Source organism: Empidonax traillii, unplaced genomic scaffold, assembly GCF_003031625.1.
Source record: "Empidonax traillii isolate 1590-97213 ecotype Southwest subspecies unplaced genomic scaffold, ASM303162v1 scaffold27:size3997909, whole genome shotgun sequence".
Taxonomy (NCBI): Eukaryota; Metazoa; Chordata; class Aves; order Passeriformes; family Tyrannidae; genus Empidonax; species Empidonax traillii.
Window position 1 is genome coordinate 3,087,699 of NW_020955220.1, and position 23,561 is coordinate 3,111,259.

General features: G+C 35.4%; 1 protein-coding gene across 8 annotated transcripts in view; it reads right to left on the minus strand.

Annotated features, from left to right (window-relative positions):
- Window positions 1-23,561, minus strand: part of CPEB3 (cytoplasmic polyadenylation element binding protein 3) — an 85,393-nt gene that overhangs the window by 39,782 nt on the left and 22,050 nt on the right. For 6 of the 8 annotated variants that reach the window (XM_027909135.1, XM_027909104.1, XM_027909113.1 and 3 more), the window contains exons 3-4: window positions 15,327-15,486; window positions 4,391-4,447 (exon numbers count right to left, since the gene is read on the minus strand). In XM_027909135.1, the coding sequence (XP_027764936.1) occupies window positions 4,391-4,447; window positions 15,327-15,486 (217 nt within the window). The remainder of the gene's footprint in view (window positions 1-4,390; window positions 4,448-15,326; window positions 15,487-23,561) is intronic. The other 2 variants (XM_027909152.1, XM_027909160.1) reach the window with 1 other exon arrangement.

The following is a 23,561-nucleotide window of genomic DNA, read 5'->3' on the forward strand; positions in this document are numbered from 1 at the left end:
CTATTAGAAGAGATTGATGCCTCTCGAAATTCAGTCACACATTTTCCCAGAACACTATCACTACAAAAAACCCAAGCTTTTATTAGCTGTTAAACTGCCAACCCAAGATCTTGCAGGACAAAAATAATTCAACAAACCTTCTATTTGGAGCAGTTATTTTCAAGCTATAACAGAAGCACTGGCAAGAAGTTCAAATATAAAACGCTACTTCAGCAACTTTTTTATATCGAAACACTTTCTGTGTTTGAAAGCAACACATCAGAATACAGAAAGAGCCAAGTACAACAGCTCTTAAGGAGACAAGGCAATTTTAAAACCAAAAGAAACATTAAAAAAAAAAAAACCAAACAAACCACAAAACAAAACAAAAAAACCCACCACCACAACAACAACAAAACCCAACACCTGAAATCAATTTGTTGTCATTACATTTCCTGTCATGGCGTGACAGCTTCCTCACATAATTATTATCTATATTAATGAAACAAACCCAAAATCTCAACATGGACATCTAAAAAGATGCCCCAAACCCTTACCTTAATGTATTTTTCAAATTGTTTTACTCTGAATAGACAGAACTAATCACACTAACAAAAAGAAGAAATGACAATCGGATGGAGAGCAAATAGTACCAGACCCCAGAGATGACACAGTTTCATATGAGACAAGAATGAACAGTGGAAGCAACACAGAACATTTGAAGCCCAACATCACTGAAAAGTCACTGCACAGATGAGCTTTAGGAAAAACAAAAGTCCAGCGTTTCACAAAGGGGTTTCTCATTTGCTCATTTAACTACCTTTAAACTTATTTTATGGAATATAATTTGGGATCCCAGCAAAACAGTTCAGTTCTTCCTTAGAAAGGTCTAACACTCTTGTTTATTCCCATCTCCCTTTTTCACCTGCCATACTTCTCACTCCCTAAAGTTTATTGTTGGCTTTCTGATGTTCACAAGCAGCATTAAAGATAGTTTACCACCTACCACGTATTCATGCTAATCATTTAGTCCTATTCACACAGCTAATTTAAAAGAAGCACATTTTCCTGAGAAGCACTCAAGAGAAAGTCCAACTGCTTCCAGACAGAAGCACTGGCTGCAGAAACATATGGCTGCAAATGGCAGTGAACAATAACAAGAGAAGGCATGGAGGACACCTTTGAGGTAATTTTCCAAAGCAAAATAATTTCTTTTCAGGCTTTGCCTAGTATTTTAAGCATAGCTTTTAACTGGTACTTCAAACATCTAATAAAATTATCAGTAATAGGTGCTGTAGATGGAAGTTTTTCAAAATTCTGCTACTGTTTAGCTCAGTATGAACAATATGATAAAAAAGTTCAATAACTGATGTCACTAATTGATTAAAAACACTATTTCAATTAGAGAAATTTCAATTAGATCTGGTACAGACAGCATCTATACATTTTTCCCTTGAACAATGCTTCAAATAGAAAGATTTGCATCTTCTTTTTGTTTAAGTGCTCTTTAGGATTATGCACAGACCTCTCTGCACATTTGAGCATTGCATTCCTCAACAGAAGTTTAATTCTGAACTTCAAGAGCATTTATAAACATAAACATGTTTATACATATGTGCAACTGCGTATGTACACAAGCATAATGCCATTAATGACAAGAAGAGATTCATAATAATTATGCATTTAAAAGCAATCTCTTCTATCCCACTATTTTCATTATTTCAGAACTTGGTGCTTTGAGATGATGATGATTTATAGCTTCGCACAATGATGAACAAAGTGGTGGTAGTATGCTCCACACTGCGCTGCCAACTAAGCAAGTAACACCTTCCCTCAAACCAAACAATCCCCTTCAACATTTACAGACAGCAGCCCAAAACAGTCAGTCAAGAAAACCTCAAGTTTCCAAAGGTTGGAATCAGTAAGTAAGAGTAACAGCTCAAGTGCAGTTGAAAGTGCTGCCACAGAGGATGAGAAGGATCTAGAGATGAACACCCCTCAGAGCTTCCCCTCTCCCTACAGCATGTGAAGTTCTGCACTGCTGTTGGCATGAGCATATGTTGTGTTCCAACTTCAAAAGCTTGTGTACACTGTCAGTGTGAAATTGAGCTTTGAGTAATAAATCTTAAAGATTATTACTGTGTCTTCACAGGAAAAGAGAAAAATGCTTATGTAGCAATGACTATAAATAGAATGTGAAGGTTGGATTTGCAGTTTCAGCAGACAGTGTTAGGTTTCACAGAAATTATGCACAGATTTGACAAGTATTATGATTTTAAGATGTTACATAAGTTCTCAAAATTGTTCCAAAAATTACTGTTATGAAATATCTTTGGGGAATTCTTATTTTACTTATTTAATTTTTTAACCCAAATCACAACCATTCCAGCACAGAAAAGAGTATTTCTTCTTGAACTAACTTTCCTTAGTATATTTCCCCATGACAAAGGTAATGGATATGGGAATTACATAGTTCTAAATTTCTCAGTTTTAGCTGCATACAAAAGAGGATTTCAATCACAGAAAGTAATTTTTAAGCTTATGTACTTAAATATTTGCTTTTATTCTCAGTTCTTCAAAGATTTAAGAGCAAAACCCAACAGGTTTCATAGTACAATAATTCTAGCTTCTGGGTTCTCAGTAATGACCAAAAATGGTGGGGCCTCACCTAGTAAAGAAAGGGAAGATAAATATAAGGAAACTTACTCAGACTTCTGATTTGTGCTGAATTTAATTTTGCATAGATTACACATTTATGATTCCAGACTTATGCAAGTCTGTACACAGTTAATACTTCAGTACTTTAAACAGTGGAAATGCACAAATATATTTAGTTTAGGTCCCTCAGTCAGCTCTACTGTTATTTTAACCATACACCAAGACAAAGGATCATTGTTTTTCACAAATTATTATATTTTATAGATGCTGTAAAAATTTCAAAGAAATCAGACGGGAAGAAATATTTCTTTAATATTATTTCCATTAAAAAGAAATCAGAATAGAATACACAGTTCATTTAGGATAAAAGTGAGTTGTCCCAAAACAGGGTAACATTTTTTATCAGTTTTTCATTCTTGCCTTTCAAAAATTTCTGTAAGACTTCTTAAGAAATACTACTATAGATTTCATAGTAACTACGATTTTTAGAAGTAACTCAAAATTCAGTAATATCCCATCTTCACAAGCATATTACTATGGCAATCAGCTTAATGCAATGCTCATGTTAGAACAACAAATTCATGTCAAACAGCCAACAACTGTACTGTGTAGAACCTATTTACACACACACACACCCCGACACGAACAGCTGCCTCTTTTAAAAAAGTCTTTAATTAAACAGTGCTTCTCCTAGTCAATTACTTGGTTTTCCATAAATTCATATGACCATAAGAAAATGGGGCACACATGCTAACTATGACAACTGAAACTCCTCAAAATATCACCTCATCATTAACAGTGTAAAACTAAGAACACAAAGTCTTATGGGTTCCAAAAGCTGGCCTTTACAGCCAAATATTAAACACACTGCATCTTGTCTATTAAAAATTTTCACTCCTTCACATCTATAAATTATTCTTTGGTTATTAAAAAAAAAAATGCAGTTCTCAACTATACACAGTCTAACTTAAACTGACAGTGCAAAGGCAAAAAATTTTCAGAGAAGTTCATATGTTAATCCTAACACGTTTAATACAACATTGTAAGTAAAAATGGACTTTTCAAAATAGCATTTCATAGGATTAGACAGACAAATACTATGCTTAGATTTGCATAGTTCAGTTCTATGTTATGCTGGTGGTGCTTAACACCCCAACCCCCAAATTCCCCACACATGAGCTATCTTCCAGATCCATGCTGGCAGGTTTTTTGAATGCGTATGTTCATGACTGGACTTTTAATTTTGCTTTTATTTCCTGACACAAACAAAAGCAATAATCTCTCAGTGAAGTGCAGTTTTTCCTCATTATTTAGATGTGTAAACATTCTCTCCATTCCTGTCTACATAATGGAAACCAACCAAGCAAACCCCATCAGTCAATGTAATTGTATGCAAAACTTGTAACATCTCATCCCAAGAGAAAGAAATATGTCTGGAGAGATATCAGAAAATAAAGTTACAGATTTAACACACACAAGAGGAAACAAGAGAGACTGTTTTGTAATATTCTCTATAGCAGGCATTATGAAGCTTCCAGCGAAACACAATGTCATTATAAAGCTAACATAAAGAACCCCCAATTCTACTAATGAAATCAGAGGTGACTGATTTTCAGAACATTTTCAGAATGTGCACAAACTTCTGTGCAAATATTACTATGTATATTTGTCTGGCTGTGCAGCTACATACAGAATAAATGTAAGAAATAATATTCAACACGACAATACAAATCACTAGACATTAACTACTTACTATTAAGAGCCATAATATTGTCTGTTCCTGGATGATGGAAATTTATTCCCATACGCCCTGCAATGTAAGCAAAAGCTATTTTCAATGTTTTCATTTGAAAACTGAACTAATTATTAACATGAAAAATTTCTAAAGGTTGGGGTAGGTGAATCTTCCATCTATTGAAGACAACTTCCCAAGAATACACATGTACAATATTTAACACCAAAGCACCCTTAGTGTTACGTACTTAAAATACTGAAAATCACAAAATAAACAGTGAAATAGTTATTTTTAATACATTCCTTTGCTTTGCACTAAGAAAGTGTTATGCTTACTCTTTCAAAATAAGGCCTCAAGTTCAAGTTTGCTGCAGTTAGGACATTTACAGTTGGCTTCCAATAACAAGTACAGCATTACAATACTCCACTTAATTGGTAAAAAGCTCTCAAGTTAACAGGTAGCTGGAGGGAAAGTTCTTACCCTGGTTTTGTATTCTTCCTTAAGAATCTTCTATCTACTATTTGAGATAAGACACTGGGTTAGAGGGAATGCTGTTCTCATGCAGTGCATTCATATGTACTTTGAGAAATACATATCTTGACCCAAAGGAGACTTGGCCCAGAGAAATCTACTTTTACTGTCAAAGCAAGAAATGAGCCAACAGAAGCATTGCTGTTCAGATTAGTTTTAGATACTATTTAACTGAGCTGAAGCATTAAAAACTTATCCTAAAGAAAATTTGTAACAGGACTTTCTTAATTAAATACACGAAACAATTTGAAAGCTGTAACTGGTATTAGCTGTCGCTTGGAAAAAGACATAAAAGGATAATTAGAGCCATAAAAAAAGTTATTTCAATTGAGTAAGGTAAATAAGCTTTATGTATATAATGTCAATCCATTTCATATGCTTTCATATCTCTGTGTCTGTGGTTAAGTTTGGGAGCTAAGGAAGGAGGCACTTCACATTTCTTCACAGGGGCACTCAAATATGGGAGCTCAGGACCCACTCACTATCCTGAAGAACCAATATAATGGTTATGTCCCTCTACTTCTGCAAACCCAGGTTTTAACACATAAACTCTGGAAAAGCAGAACTAAAGCCAATCCTCTCCAACATTTTTAGTTCCTATTGATAGTTAAAGCCTCCTTATTTGCAGTCAGAGATTGCTGTGCTGTAATGAATATTCTTGCTGAACAGATGTGGCATGAAGTTTCAGTACACTTCTGAAACTAAGTCATATGCAGTTTAAAAAAAACAAATCTTTTCTTCACATTATAGTTTTTCCTTCTTTTAGAAAAAAAGTGTTGCCATAATAAGGCTATCAAGCCAACAGCACCTCCAGAAAGAAGTGGGGGCAGAAGGTAAAAAGAATATCCATTTTTACTTTCCAACTCCTTGAGCAAAGCTTCTTAAAGAGATGATCTTCATTAACTACTGCACATTTCCTAATTACAGACATAATTCTCCTATACATATTTTCAAATTAATCTGGCATTGCAGAAATACCAAAGCTGCTACTATTTCAGTTAGTATAACCTTTGCTAAAATATTTCAGAAATCTTGCCAGATGGATATTAATTCCCTTTTCCTCAATAGTGTATTAATGAGTGTGAGGTTACAGGTATTACTTGCAAAGAGAAAAGGTGTACATACTAATCTGCACTTTCAAATTAATACTAGGAATAGCAAAAAAAAAAAAAAAAAACTGTTATGGAAAAAATACAGTCAAATTTGAACGCATGAGAGTTGGATGGGCCCTTCTATCTTCCTCTGCTGAAGCTGAAATTCTGCTGTTTGACCAGCTTCAGAAATAGAATCCTATCTGTGACATCTGGGTTTGTTTTTTTCCTCCCTCCAGGCTGTCACTGGACCAGGTGCTGCTTGTGTGACATTTTGTCACCTGCCCTTGGCCTGCTATTTTTAAACAGTTCTTGTCAGCTATCTTTTAAGAGGAGCAGAAAATACAGAGCAGCACAAGCAGAAGGACATGTTCTCACACTGAGCTAAGCCACTGTGCAGGATAATTCTGTGCATCTTCAGAGGTCCCCAGTACGGCTCTATAGGAATAGATTAATGGAATCCTTTCAAAACACACCTCTATTAAAAGCATTCAAGAGACTAGTAATGCACTAATCATAAGAACATTAATTACCAATAACTATACAGTCTTTCATATTAGCTATAGCATTTGAAAATCTTGTTCCTTGAAGCAAATTATTCAATTGAAAAAAGAGGCCATATGCAGATTACAAAACTGCATAATTATCTCAGGAATTTTTTTTTTTTTTTTAAATTTAAAGGTGCAGTGTAGAACTGTGAAATGTAATTAAGAATATGTACTTTTAAAGACATATTTAGGTTAAACATATAAATGAGTACTGGAAAACAACCAATTTTAAGAAAAACACATGTATGTTACCTGGACCTTTATGAAGCAGCACATATTTTTAATTATAGTTTTGAAACTAAATCTCTAGATAATAAAGTTTTACTTTTCAAGATTATTAAGCACATTAAGAAGAAACGCGGAGAAGACAGAGCACAGAAGTTATGGATTCCAGCAGTTCACTGAAATCATAAATAGAAACCCTTCTAGTAACAACATCCCCAGTACCTGTATTCAGTGTCCATCTGCCATTTTCAGTTTGCCTATTTTGGTTTCATAACTATTTACTGAGCATATTTTCAATTATGTGCTTTTATAACACACACTTATAGTGCTGCAGTTAGGGTGCAAAATTAACCACTCTTTTACATCTTTTCATTTCCTAATTTAAAAAGAAAAAAAAATCCAGCTGTATACTGCCTGCTCTTTAAACATTTCAGAGAAAAAAAATGAAGGTTTAATGATACTTGTATAGCCCAGGCTGCACTTTTGCTTATTTTATGTCATTAAATTTCTTAAATTATCTCTCCTAACAACATTTGGAGAGACTTTTCTGGCTGGACTGCCTGAGTGCTCTGCTGCATGTGCCATATCATGCTTGTCATGGCAGAGAGCCCAAATCCTTTTCAGAGTACATCAAATCTGTGCATCTTCTCTTCCGTATTTTATTAGAAATGAGATGTTAAATGGAATTTGCTCTTTTCTTTGTAGAAGAGTCTAATGATCTTGTATCAATTCTGACATCTTTCCAACAACTAAAGGAAGTATATATACCCTTTCCACATATGAATCTCTTTATTAAATCTTTCACAAATAAACTATGTTTTTAATTGTCTAGATAATTTGAAGTTACATGATCAGTTTTGAGACATAATGCTGTTCCAGAAATAACAAACCTAGGTATCAGACACAGTTTTACCACTATTTCATTTTCTTTTTTATTCATTCTCTCTAAGTCCTTTATGGCTTTTTGAACTTGTGAAACCCTAATCAGTTCCTGGACATGAACACTTACTCAGTGAAGGATTTTTAAGATTACAGTTACTTTTCCCATACATACTTTTCATATTACCATCAACATTACAAGAAACAATGTTCATTGATTATATATTGCGTAAAACTTCTTGCACTATTATAACTCATGACTTTCACCAAGACTGATCACTCCTACCAATTCAGCAATTGGTATTTGGCACAAGATTTGCTAGAAAATAGCAAAATAGCTTGCTTTTGACCTGTCCTGAACTTTCTGCGAATGAGAACTTCCTCGGAATGAGAACTTCCTCTCACACAGTTCTTCAGACCACTGTTGATACCAATTACAAGTTAGGATTACATAATTCAGTGGCAAGGTCAAATGAAATCAGTAACAGGACTAATTCTGCTATATTTCCTTAGTAATAATCCCTCCTTTATCTTCCTTATATTCTCTAGCAAACTATTTCCAACAAAAGGCACTAAAAACTAGCTATTGGATGGGTAGGTAGCAGGTGGGTAGAGCAAAGTTTAGACACAGAAGAGTGGAAAAATCAAAGCAAGACCAGAACATTACCTCAAACATCTGAAACAAGATTATCCTTTTGACTCATATGTATTCAGGAGTCTAGTTTATGGCACAACCTGCAGCTCCACACACACTCACACAGAGTCCCACCAGCTCATCCGTGAGTCTCTACTCTATGACTCACAAATGGCCACAAAGCAAGAGGCATGTGTGTGAATATGTAAGAATCGTAAGAATCTCTACCTGAGTAGACTTCAGGACATTCTCTCTCCTTTTCCCCCAAAATTACAGACATCTGAAATTGATGCCAGACTAACTCAACATACATACCCAAGATAATTTCAAAACCAAGAACTTTGTGATCAAGAGTCCGTGTAAAGAATTACAAAAAATAAAGGAAGTTTGTTGGGTTTATTTCTCTCACCCTTTTTTTATGTCTATCTGCCATTTGTTCACACCCATAATTTAAACACCTACACTTTCAGATCTTTAAAAAAAATTAAAATATTGAGCAGAACAAAAGTACTATTGTTTGCCAGAAGAGGAATATGAAGAACTATTACTGTGTTCGCATGTATATATTTTTACTGTGCAAAAACACACTGTGGCAATGTGAAGTGTATAATTATCAGCTATGAATATCAGTAATAAAGCTTGCCAATACTAACTTCTTCCTATCACTGACTAAGCATATATATGTCATCAGCAGGGAAAGCAAACATATATACACAAAACAACACAACATACACATTACAATGAAATGCAGTCCTCATAAGTTAATTACATTGCTCCCATAAAATGCAAGGGGGTCTTGCATATATTTAAGCAGTATAAACATTTTCAGCTTGAAAACAGCTATATTTTCAAAATATTATTACTTTAAAAGTAAGATTAGATGAACATAAAGATATATTTGGCTTTACTTGTAAGCAGTAGACAAATATATGCACAAATATACCCATGCTACATGAAGTTCTAGAACTGTATTCAAAAGAGCAATATTGGTATTTTTATTGGCAAATTGGGGGGAATAAAATAAAACAATATGAAAGCAGACTTTTCCATTAGTAACCTATGCAAAAATACAGAAAACCCTCAGAACAGCAGAAAAGTGGGAAAGAAAAAAAGTTGCTTTAGGCCTTTGTGAGCCCAGTCTTCCATAGCATAAGGAAAAAACAGAAATAAAGAGAAGGAAAGTTTTATACCCATATCATCACTTCTTAATCTAAACCAAGTAAACAACAAACCCCACCACTCCTGCCCAAAACAGATTCAGCAGGTTAAAGACAAGGAAATGCCAGATGCCAGCAGCAAATTAGGAAGTATGGTCGTACTACAGGATCATTGGACAAAGCACTTCTTTAAGGAATATGAACCACTTAATGATCATATTCTGTACTGAAAAAATATTAAAGAGGATTTTCTTAAATAAGCAGAGTTTTAAATGGCAACAGGGGCTGTGTCCTTTAAAAGGATTAGCTTGAGTGGCCTAATTTTAAATACAAATAGATGTGCAAACACATCTATCTGCTCATTCTGTTTTTCATGAACATTTATAGAAAGGGGTCTGATGAGCACTGAGATTTTGGGAAATGCAGGTACACTGCGCTTTTTTCTAATGAAAGTGTTGCAAAGAAGCTCTAACAGGGTAGCACCATTTCTAGGACTGAGATGACAACATTTGTTCTATTTGCATGACCTTTGTGCTCAGCTGCTGACTGCAAACACGAATAGTCACCTTCACTTTTCTCAGGTCATGTGGCAAACACTGCTTTGCTTACAAAAAGCTCAGGAACACTCAGAGCTGAACAAAATCAGGTGACACGTATTGAAGTTAATGAAAATCGAAGTGGAAACGTAAAGGTCCATTCTATATTTATTACAACACTGTCTAAGTTGCATATGGATCTTCAAACAGTTGGCTGTCAAAAACCATAAACAACAGAGTTAATTTAAATTTAAACAGAAAATCTGAAATTTTGCTTAGTTTTCATATGAGCTGATACAGTTTTTACAACAGTTAAAAAGCAGAAACCCAGTAACTTCAGTTTTCTATTACACAAATATATGGGTGTCATTAAGCACTGAAAATCAAGATAAAAAAAGTTTCCCCACAGATGCTATTTCTGCCTCTGAACTGTTGCACATTTGTATTCATTTCAAGCTCTACTGAAATATTATGACATAATCAATGCATACTTCATGTATCTTTCTACAGTATGGTATTGATTAAAATTAGTTTTAATAAAGCCTAGTCTTGGAGTTTTCCTGATCCATATGTTGTCTCCATACTTGAAGATGTACCACACTGATACTTTAAAAAAAAAATCAGAATTTTTGTTAGCTGGGGATTTACAAATTACAAAGTTTGTTTCCACTCTGATTTAGAATAAACCCCAACTATTACTGTTATCTAGTGTAACAATAGATTTAAAATAAATATTTTGAAGGGATGTGATTTCTCTCCTCAATATTATACTTTGATTCAGTTTCATGACCTGTCAGTAGCACATGTGCACAGCATATGATCTAACACAGCTGAAATATTTTATTTAATTATTTAAAAATAGAACAAAGGCAGCTGCTACTTACTACTGATCAAAATATTTTTTTTAGATCAGAATGCCTCTGTTTGTGTTGTAATGCAATAGTTTGACACGGATAAACATATTGCAACAGTGACATATTACACCATAGACAGAAAACACTTTGATGTAGGAAAGAAATGTTCTAGTCAGTAATAAGTAGCATCTATTTAGCTATTCTGATAATTCAGTTTTGTCCTACAGTCTTGTGGCGAAGCAGTGTGTAAACAAAAAAGGTTATAAAATACTGCAAGTATATTCTTTCCTCATTAAAGCAAAACTGTCCCTCGTATTTCTGCAGCGGATAATATATTTTATTTGCAACTGAAAAATAAGTAGGACCACTAAGGAAAAACATCTCAGGAGATACTGAACATTTCTGTCACACAGGCCTTCTTATGACAGATACAGGGAACAACCAGATATCCTAGGTCATGTACAGTTATTCATCATTAATTAGAAGCAGCTTAACAATGCCTTTACTGAACTTTTTTCCTTTCTTTTTCCCACCTTTTTGAAAGAAGAAAAGTATTTATGAGTAATGACTGAAAGAGAAGAAAAACATTGAAGCTGGTCTTGATGGTAGACAAAGCAGGGAGGGAAATCTGACCGACTGTCTTGGGACAAAAGAAAATGAGATTTCCTTTTCAATTAATTTACATTCCTTAAATCTGTAAGCATGAAAATGAAAAATTATTTGTAAAGTTACACTGTTCCCAGACTATGAGGACAGAAAGAAAGGAACCTACAGCAGGGCTCCCCTATCTGGCAGGAAAAGCTGAGAAAAAGAAATCAGTTTTAGACAGAAATAAAACAAGAGCTGACACTGAGCACCTTCTCCCAAGACTGGGCTCAAGACAAAATGCAACATCAACGGATATGCTGGCAAGTTACTAAAATCCAGAAACCTCAGAGCCAGATATCAAATCTGGCAAGAAACACAAAAAAAAGAACTGAGTGACCCTGGCTCTCCCAGCTGGAGAGCACCAAGCCAGCCTGCCCATCAGACTGGGTTAGCACTCGCTCAGTGTAAGTAATTCAAGATTGCAAGAGTGAGGATCACTTAGTTACTGCTGCACTAAGAATCTGTCAGACTTTCTGTTCCACACTTGAAAGCAACACCCTCCCAGAAAAGTCACTTAATCACATGCCCTCTCAAGGCCAAGTGGATCATGTTTTAAAAAAAGTGACCTGCCTTGGTGATCTTGAAATAAACTCTATTTCCATGGCCTGCAGGACAATGTCCGACCATACCTCAGATTCAGAGCAGGATATGAAGCTTCAACTACAATAAACAAGAGGACAGACTCTTCCTTTCTCATCCCAAGCTTCTCCCCTACCTCCTCTGAACACTGCGGAGGAACACAGACCCCAAAATGAGACGAAAAATATCCCAGGACCATTTTAATTTGGTCTTCACATCAGAATCTTTTATGGCTAATCCTCCCCACTCACATTCTAATCTAGAACTCTTGTTCTATATCCAAGAGAACTATTATTTTGTTTCAAGTATCTGCTGGGATGTGAGGGTGCACACATCAGCCAAGAGGGGCTACGTTCCAGGCAAAGTTTCAAACTTCAGATAAACCAAATGCAGTATTTTGCTAATGAATACATATACAGACAGTGTTTCTAAAAATAAGTATTTGATGAAGACTGTTGGCAGCAGCAGCTTGAAATGATCCTGAAATAGCTCCACTGGCTTTGTAACATGCATTGGAGGCCCTGAGACATTTACAGTTTTTCTAGAATCAAATCTTTCCGTATTTTCAAGATCAGAGGATTTTGGTATTCATTTTTTCACCCCTGCCATTAAAAAATTTGGATAGTAAATGTATGGCAAATTGACCTGAAAGTGCTGCTTGCTACAATTCTTTGAAAAAATAAGGCTTATTTACCAAAAGGTGAACAACTAAAAAAAGTCATTTGAAAGCCATCTCATTTTTTTTTATTTATTTAAATCAAGAATTTTGTGGTTGTTTCATTTTCTACCTAGAGAAGAAATATCTGCAGAATCTAAGAGAAGAAACTTACAGATGCAAGAGGAAGGAAAGATTTAAAGGGAAAAAACACCCTGTTTCCTATGAAAGACAGAGGTGGTAAAATGAAGAGGAACTAGGTCTGAGATTTGGTTAAGTCAATAATACACCAGAAAGAGCGGCTGAAATTTTGCCCAAGAGGCATTCACACAGGAATGTCTATGAGGAACTGAAAAAATCAAGCTGAAGCACATAACCAGTATATTCAAAAAGCCCCAACATCACTTTCTCAAGGTCATAACAGACTAAAATGTCCTGCTACATTAAGGGGGAGAGCCAGAGAAGAGTGGGATAAATAAGAAAAAATCAAGTGACTTTAGGAGACAACATTAAGCGAAATGCAAGGAAGGTACAGAGAAGGATGGCAGCTCAAAACCTTCTGCATCTTTAGTCAAGAAAAAGCAAGAAGTTGGATGTACAGGAGAAGAGTCAAGACCAATTTTCACAGAAAAAGCAACAGCAAAAATGCAACAAGAAAGTGACTTAAGGAATGGATCAATGTTTGCAGAAAAATGGTTTTTATGAAAAGGATTCAGCTAAAACAGTAACATATATTTGTTTAACGCAGAGGAAGGAGACACTTCTTGCAAGGGAGAATAAAACAGCCACTCGTATGAATATTGCCAGTCATGCTGCACAGTGTGAAAGCAGGAGTAGAAAGGAAAGTGCACACTGGGTCAGGCCAAGGCTGGAGATTACCAAAGTAAGCCCTTCCTGGAGGAGGAAAACAAGACAGGGAATTAACTACATCATTGGGAAAGCAAAGAAGCAAACACAAAAGCAGCTGTGCAGAGACACAGAGAGATAACTAACATCTCCAACAGCTACTGGACTGGAAGTGAGCTAATTAGCACGGCAGGAAGGCCAAAGCAGGTGAGCAGCAGTGAATGAGAAAATTAAATAGTCAGAAAGAGCACATCCAGTATGTGACAGAAGCATTTGTTAAGTGAAAATGTAAATCTACTGGTCCCACTGGCAAATGGAGAAGTTCAACTTAAACTTTATGATTAATATCTAAATTCAACAACTAATATCCAATCCAATAAAACTTTCTTTCTCATTTTTTCCACACAGATTCACACGGAAATTCAGTCTTTAAAAAATAAGTCTCTATTTGTATATTTATATATATACTGACTAAAAAAAATTGGAGTTTTTAGCTAGATTATCATATTTATTGTAATAAGATACAATAAATACTTAACTCTATTTACTAGCAATTTGGATTTTATTTTATACTTTAATGCCAGCTATGTGTAACGTATATCCAGCAAAAATCTCAATTTTGTCGAGCTTGGTTTTTTAAGTTCCAGTTTAACCCTTATTTTGGAGGTCTATGATCAGAATAGACATGAGAAAGTACTTACTATTTTAGACAGATGAATAATGATTAAAGACACTTGAAGGCTATAGCACAGGAAATTTCAAGACAACAGTGGAAAGCATAGAAGAGAGTACAGAAGCCAATTACAAAACCTCTGTACCCAGAAAAACAGCAAAACAGGCACACGACCTCAGACCTAGGAAAAATATTTCCCATGTGTAATACATATATGGGAGGGGAGTAAATGAGGCAATTGTGACATCAAAAAGCATGTCTATAAGCATTAGCATAGGAAGTGCTACACAACCGAACTTTTTCTGTGTGTCCTGATTTCTTAGTGTTTGGGAACCACTCTTTGTTCAACACTTCCCTGGTATATGGCTTACTGATGTCTTCAAAGTCACCAAGAATGCACATCAGCAAGAACATGTACCTATTTTTAAACGTAAATAATGAAAGATTAAGACAGAGGAATGTGCAGGTTGACCAAGAATATTTATTCAATAAAATGCTGCCACACCTTTCACTATTCATAACCAGCTAAGTATTAGAAATGGTTTCATCTCTAATGCTATACCTGGTAGACACTTCAACAGCATAAACAGTCTGAACTTCCTAGCACTTAAAAACATCTAGTATCTTCTGGCTCCCCCAACAATTTGAAATCCAAATTAAGACAAATTTGTTTAAAAGATACCTGAACAACTGTAGAGAATAAGCCCGATAGAGCGGCTGTTTTAGAACCCTATACAATAGCTGATAATCCGTACAAGTGTAGTATAAACTTTGAACAAGATGTTGAACATAACAATTGGACTCCAGTTGCACTACTCATCTTTTGAAGTGACTGCAGCAAGAGACCCAGCTGTGCAATCTGCTGAGACACAAACCCATGTTTCAGATATGCCAGTTAGATATTAGGATTGTACACTTACAATAAATGTATACACATTTCACCTTATCTTCCTAAAGTAGAGAAGATTATCTTAAGACGGGAAAATAGAAGTTTTACATAACTGAAAACTCATTCATTAGCAAAAAGTTTAGAGCAATACTGCAAAGCTGATTTTTGTTTAAACACCAAGCAAGCATGGACATATGAATATTCCTAACCTGTAAAATGATTCCTCCACATTATATCAGCGAAACTCATTGGTGGGCCACTGGGAGGGTAGTGTTTACCTTTCAGAGGCTCATGATCAGTCCTTATCATATCCATTAAGGAATTTTCCAAAGAGTGCAAGTTAAAAGTGTCATAGGGCCTATTCCGGTCCTAGAAGAAAAAAAAAAAGGAAAGAACAAGTGTTATTGAAAAAATCATTTTCTAACACAGGTTCTTGTCTTGTTATATAAAATCCAGCATTCAATTCAAATTTCTTCTTGATAGAACTTTTCAAAATAAAAAAAAAAGATAAATATAAGCCTACATTTGTTAAAATCATATCCTTTGTTTTGCAATTGCTTTCCCCAGTATTTCCCTCAGCTATGCAGAGAGGCTTTTAATATTTCTAAAAACATGCACACAAACAATAACTAATTCTAAATATTACCATTTAAATAAGGACTTAGAAATAAAGCAGTATCAGTGTTTACATTGGAGAAGTGAAATTGTTTCAGAGATTTCTGGTTTACAGCTTCATCATCTGCCTTCTGTCACTGTGCTACCTTAATTTCAGAGCAGAAGCAGTGCTCAAGATGCCAGAAGGCATATTTGTTCCAGAAAGTACCAAGCAATTCTTTAAATGTCTCACATTAATCTCACGGGTTTAAGGAAAATACACGAGATGCAAGGGAAAAACCAAACACAACAGGCAAGCTAGAATATGCAACACTTCCACGGTAGGGCACTCAAAAACCAAGCAAGGGTTGTATCGTTTGAATCTCCCATTTTTAATTTGCAGTAGTTCTGCTGCTGTTTTATAAGGAAAAGGGAAAAAGAAAAGAAAAAAACAGACTCAATCTTTTGCAGGTCTACTAGAACAACCAGTTTCAAAGTTCAAGAACAATCCCATGGAGGAAACAATCTACCAATGTCCACATATTTAGCGTACTGTACGTAACACGACATAACAGAATGGTCATTGTAGTCAGCCTCTTTCTAAAAACCCATTATTTTTCTTATTTCCATCACTACCATTTTTTAAGAAAAAAAAGTGTTTCTTTATTACATTATGCTACCATTAATAAGGAGTGGTATAACATTCCACTGTGCCAACTGAAACATTCACTATAGTATGCCCCCATAATTCCTAGAACAATGTTTTTCACATGCTGGTTACTAGAAGATATTCTTGCTTGAAAGAATAAAAATTACAATCCTCAGAGAAGAAGCAGAAATATGCACAGAAAAGGTAATAAAAGTTTTGTCTTAATTATTATTTCTCTTGAATCCTCTTGTTCTTGTCTTGAAATAAAACAAAGGGAGAATGAGTTCACTGGTATAAATTGAGCTTGCTTATCATCCAAAAATCTCATGTTCCCACAGTGCCTACTCTAAACTGAAGATCCAACTTCCTTTCTCCAACATGCTAATGTTGTATTTTCTGTAAGTGGAATAGCATTGTTTTGCTCACTCATTTATTTCATCTATTGAGCATTTTTTGGCAGTCAAACAGGATGTTCAAATAATGATACTTGATTTCTGTTAGAAGCTATACCAAGCTCTGTAGTTCAAATGAGCTCACTGATTTCCAGTTTAATTGTTGACCATTTTCAGGTCTTCTACAGCAGCTTAAAATGTCAACATTTGTATACTGTATTTAAAAGAGTACTTGTTCACCTATCCAAGTGGATAAATATATTGGAATATAAAATAAAATGTATGCCTAGGAAATCTGAAGTAGATCCTGGGGGAAAAATAACCACAAACCAAACAAAAACCCCAAACCAGGTTTTTTTTGAAGTGTTTTTTTTTTTTCCCTAAAAGAAAACTTTATTTTTGTTAAAACAACCCAATTCTTAGTAATATATAGTAGGAGACAAGAGTTTGTTTTATTTCATATTCTCTTCCTAAACATAAATGCAGGGTTATATTAAAAAGAAAAAGCGTAACTTGGATGTAAAAAAAATTCACTCTTGTGATACATTAGTAAATTTAGTAAACAGAATCTGTATCATTCTCTCAAAGCAAGAATTTTTGTGCCTTTTTCTATTTGTTTTTTTAAATACATGTCTCGTGTATTATGTAAGGAGGTCAGATGTTTCAACACCCAACTACGACATCTTTTTCAAGAGAAAATATCAAAGCAAACATATATTTTATATCCTAAGCAGGGGTGGGGAAGTATTTTTCATTCAGATCAGCCCCCTGATCGGGATGACTACACAGCTGTAGCAGAGCTGAGCTGGCAAAACCAACACTGGAGAGCAAAAGGGCAGGACTGCTGCTTTTGCCACGGTAATAATTTATTCCAGCTTTAAAAATTCCTGAGATTACAGTCTTAGAGGATGGAAGGTGTGAGTTGAGAAGAGGACAGAGCCTACAAACTGAATTTAATTGTCCTTTATTAACATATGAATTTTATATTTTAACTAAGGAAGATCAATTTAATCAAAACCCTTTACCTAGGCAATTATAACACTTCCCATTACAGTACTTGAGAAAGATCAAGCTGATAAAGGAAATTTTAGACACAACAGATTTTATGAGTATGATGTGGCATGTGCATAAGTATTAATGCATGTTGAATACAGATTTTGTCGTGTGGGTGATAAACAAGTCAGGGCTAACATTCTAGCTCCTAAATAAAAGTCCTACTACCATTTTTCTTAGTAGGAACTCATTTCAGTAGGAACTCATTTGTACTCAGTAGATTTGAAGATTGTTTCCTAAATTCACCAATTTCTCCCAAGAAAATTGGTGCTTCTGTACAAACAGACACACACACACGATTATGTTTCCTCATTTCTCAGCATGAACAGGTTCTCCTGGTTTTGTGAACTGATACTGTTCCATCTCCCGGATTTGCCTTTTGCATTGTTTCCACAGGCCGCAAAGCTTCTGCCAAACAATCTGAACAACAAAAAGAATTCACAAAGGCCCTTAGGAACGCATGAGAACTTCTCACGGAAGTTCTGGGACTAGGACTGTGAATGAAAATCAAAATATATGTAAAATACACAATGACAAAGCATAGTAAATAACTTGAAAAGAAGTTTGAAAAATCAGCAAGTCTGAAAAATCTGCTGGGATATCTTCCTAGAGAATACAAAGTTCCTAAGGCCTACTTTGATAAACTAAGATATGGATAAAAGAGAAATCTCCAGCTACAAGGCACTGCCTTTGGGTACACAGTAATCATTAAGTCACCAAAAGGTTAAGTCCAGCCTGCCCGTGTTGGATTGTACTTTTGCTGTGTACAGACAGCTACTTGTTAGCTACTGGTGGATACGGCAGCATATTTTGGTTCTTACAATACTCCAATCTTGAAAGAAAGAAGTAGTTCAGAAACACCAGCTCTTAGAGAAGAAATGGGTCCCAAAACTTTAAATTCTGGCCCTTGGCTGTTATCTATACATTCAACCATGACACAGACTTCCTCAAAGTGTGCATGTTACGCATAGTGAAAAATTACAAGTGCATATGCAGGATCAGATTTTTAAAGGATCACAAAGTGAAATGGATCTTCAGCTGGAGTTGGGTCTCAACCTTCTACCTCTAAATATCTTATTTGTACGTCTGATTAAAAATGTCACAAAATACAGCGTCTATAATCTGTTAATTAAAAAAACTAAACCCAGAGATTAACTGCCAAAAATACCTGCAGAGTCAAGACACTAAAATAAAATGAGAAAGTACAACAATACGCATTTTACCTGAACTTTACACTTTTGTGCATATGTATTATGCTAGCCTTTAATTACTCAATCATAACAATTTTTCAGAGGTCTCCAGTCTCCATCCAATACACATAATGAACCAACTCCAAGAAGGAATCAAAACATTGCTTTGAAGAGGTCTGTTTATCTCCAGGACAGATGCCTGTGTTGCTTATTCCAGAAGGTGGCTGAGTTTTAATCAGTGCATCAGCAAGTTCCAGAAGGGGAAAAGACATTCTGAAAGTTATCTTAATTATGAACCAAAAATTACTTAATAGTACCTGAAGTATGTAATTGACAAGTATGTGTAACATCTGAAATAAAAAGAACTTTTTCGCATTTGTTGTACCCTGTAATGTAGTAGGTTTTGTTCTGCCCACTTCAGACTCACAGCATGGGCACATAAGGGCAGGGCATACCCAGCACTACTTCAGTTCCCTCCCAATAGATACACAAACCATGTCTTTACTGGTGAGAGAGAAAGATAAAGAATGAGGAAAAAAATATTATGGATGACAATGCCAAGACCAGGTCTATAGCTACAGCCATTACAGGTGCTAAGTGGATCTCAATACAGGCTGATTTCCTCACCAAGTCTTTCAGCCTGAACAGGTAGGCCAAAGTAATTGGAACTAGTGAACTGAAAAAGGAAATTACTGACATATCCCATGGCAGACAGATGGAAAACATATATCTTATTCCAGAAACTGAAGCTGCATAATTTTCTTCTGTCTCTATAGAGGATTATGGCAGCAGAGACACTTAACCATTAATTACTGAAGTATAGTTAAAAGGTGAAAAGTTTTACCCTGAGAACGCATGTCAGCGATCTAACACGTCACCTGAGCCTGGCTATCATCCATACTCAAAATGTTTAACCATGTAACACACCTCAGGTACCTGGACCCTTCCAAAGATACACTGCCCTGTGTCTACATATTTCAGTTCATCTGTTAACTGACTTCCTATTAAGCTTCCAAGCTTCCTATATTCTGGACAGTATTTCAGTTTCAGTTATTCATTTCAGTGTTCTACATTTTCATGCTGCCCTAGATTTTTAAGCTTTCTGCACCAGTACGTGGCACAATGCATCACAACTCTGCTGAGCAGTAAGATGGCTTCCACTTACTGAAACAGAAGTGTTCCCAGAACACCAAAACTCCACTTAGGGTCACAGAAGTCTCAGCACTTTTGCTTACTAGGTTCTTACTAGACATTACACACTGTATTTTGATCAGAAGAACGAGATGAGATCCTAGGGAACAGCTAAAACAACTTTGCTGTCAATGCAAACTACTTCACTGTTTCACTTCTTCACTTGGTCACTGCTGTGTTTTGTTCTGTGCCCGACATAAAACCTGGATTGGTTGCACAGGATTGCTGAGCATTGCCAACTAAATCTGAAGTGAATGGAAGCACAGCTTTGAATAAATACAGGGTAAAATGCCAGCACTGTTTTAAACTGGGCTCACCCACTCTGATCTAGCACCTGCAGCAGGGGTTATTACTAAGAACACGAGGAAAACAAGTTTGTCTCGCTCCAGTATCCCAATCCAACGCAGCAAAAGCAACTGCAAAAAAGTATTACGGAAGTTTGGCTTGGGACATGCTCAACATGCCATGATGGTGCACATGAATGATCGCATACAGCATGCTCTAAATGCTCGCCGAGCAGCCTTTAGCTCCTAGCAGCTTCTGCTGGGATGCAATCCCACTTGCATTCTCAATGAAGTCTAACAAAAAAAATAAAAAAAAAAATCTTTCAAAATACAGGAAATCTGAAAAATATGGTCATGTGGTAAAGTAAAATGATCACTCTGCAAAAGAATCAAAAAACTGTAAATAGCAAGTGTTACTTCCTTTGTAGCTTGGTGCTGGAACGCTGCCAAGAACAACACGACTGACAACACAGATGCACAGAGAACCCGAAAAAACAGAAATTTCAGTAATTTTTCCCGTATATTGGATTTAATGAAAATATGAAATAAACCAAAACAAATAAGACAACATAAAATGTAGGTAGGATGGAAGAACAGGGTAAATTTGTCTATGCCCATAACAGAGAACGGCATAGCACAGCTACTAGTACTAATTCTTAATGGTATTTTATTATAATTCCAGTCTCTTTTTTGATCTTTCCAGGGAATTTTGGAGAGCATTAAACTAAGTTGGATTTATTGTGTTCCCTTACTGGAACAAAAAGAAGAATGTTGTCTTTCGTTATTGTTGCTCTTGGAAGGTTCACAGAAGACACACATCAATTCCTCATACATTTGACTTTTCTCATTACCAACTGTAGCACATTTTATTTTCATAGGTGTTCAGAAGTTCACTGAGCAAAAGGTGATTTTTTTTTTTTTAGGCTTGTTTGAAAAGCTTCTAAGAAAAATAAGGAAGTTTAATACAAACATAAAGCAATATCTAACTGTATATAGATTATGAAAATATTTCCACATAATTTGAAAAATAACATTTCAAAACTCTAGTTAACAGTATTTAGTCACCTTGTCTGTGTTATATAAATGTTTATAGTTAACATGCAAGAACTCAAATTCAATCCAAAAGCCTTGAAAACTTTGACCTACTCAAGCAATTTTTCCACAAAGAAGGCTAAAGTTGTATTACTCCCTTATAAATTCTGAGTATTAAAATGTTACAAGGAAACTAAAATCTTTTAGTAAAATGTTTGCAATTTTTATTTTCAGGTTAACTGGAAAGCACAGAAATAGAGATTCAACCAACATTATACAGAATTACAAAAAATAATATAAATTATATTTTTCAGTTTAAATGTTCCTTTACTTTGCAGTTGAGATTTGTACACACTTAATACCTACTTAAAATATATATACAAAAATCCAGTCTTTATAGCCATAAGACTTGGCATCATAATCACTTAAACAGTATATCCTGCCAAGTTACTGAATATTCAATATTTGCTTGCCAAGTGCAGGGAAGAAAGTAACTGAAATTACCCTGCATTTTCCTAAATAAAGGTGGTAACTACAGAACAGACTGAGAGGAATACATTAACTATTCCCCTGTTTTAGGCAATTTGTGTGTTGGAGTTGCAAGGAACAAACCATAATATGGTCCTACTGGATACAAACTAAACATGCATATATATCTCTATATATTCTATATTAATTTCTTTCATTAGAGCCTTACTAGGCAATAGCCTACCTATGATGTTCTTCAAAGCACTCTTATTCTTCCAATACAGACTTTTATAATATGCCAAGCATACCACTTATATGATTACTAATATTATTTCTCCACCTCAGATTCAACAACAGCAAAGCACCTACTCCAATCCTTACATCATCTAACATAATGCTCCAGTGGGGAACACCATTTTTTACCAGGAAACAGAAATATAATTTTGCCATGAAAACAACAATGTACTTTAAAACCCCAAACAAATAAAAACCCCCACAACAACAACAAAAAAAAAATCAGGAAAATCTACAAAACATCTATTATTCCCACATTCATTACACTACTGCAGGGAATTATCTGCAGACAGTACAACTGACTGAGCACTCACTGACAGGATTTATGTTTAGTCATATTTTAGTCAATGTGATGCTTTAGATAAAAATCTGCTCATCAGTCCTGCTGCTGAATGCATCTCAAAAAGCTGATGTATCCACTTTCTATTATAGCTACTAATTCCAGTAACAAATGGTTCTAACACTTGTAAAATATAGGATTAGAGTAGTTACACCCAAGATGACCATCAATTCACAAAAACAAGCAAGTGGAAAAAAAAGCTGTCAGCAGAAGAATTTACAAGGCCATTCATTATACCCTTGAGCTATTAAAATGACATAATTTAACTGGTTCATTTGCCTCCTGTGCAAGAGTGCAGCACTGATAAGTCACCTTTGGGCTTCTACCACTCTGTTCAGTAGAATGTGTCCCATAGCCTGTGCCCCACATGAAGGAAAAAATAACACTGACCTAAGAACTCCTCGGCAGATAAATCAGCACACGTTAAGTGCCAGCCTCAAATCACAAGATGATAGCAAAGGTGCAAAGGAGACGGAAGTACTGGAAGTGCTACAGTGTGGAAGGATCTGAAGGACCACACTTGGCAGTCTGGGCCACAAAACGTAAAAGACAGCAGAGACACTGTATAAGGAAGCTATTGTCTCAGAAAGATTAACAGTCTGTCTCATGGCATGAGAGCGTAATGAGACAAAATGGAAGGTAGAAAAGAATACAAGTAATCACTGTCAAAATAGATGCCTGAGCACCACTGCTCAGCAGCTTCACCGACTGTGACCACCACAGCAAAGGGGACTCAAGGATTTCTCTGAAACAGAAACAGTGGTTTTATCTACAGTCACTGACCATCAGTTACACAGGATATATTGGTAAGGTAAAAAAAAAAAAAAAAAGTGTCACTGAAATGTTTAAGCCTGATGACAAATAAAACATTGTCTCTCATCCAAACTCATTATGCTTCTAAGAAAAATGTGACTAAAATAATATCTAACTGGCACATTTCAAGTCAGGCTCCTGTTC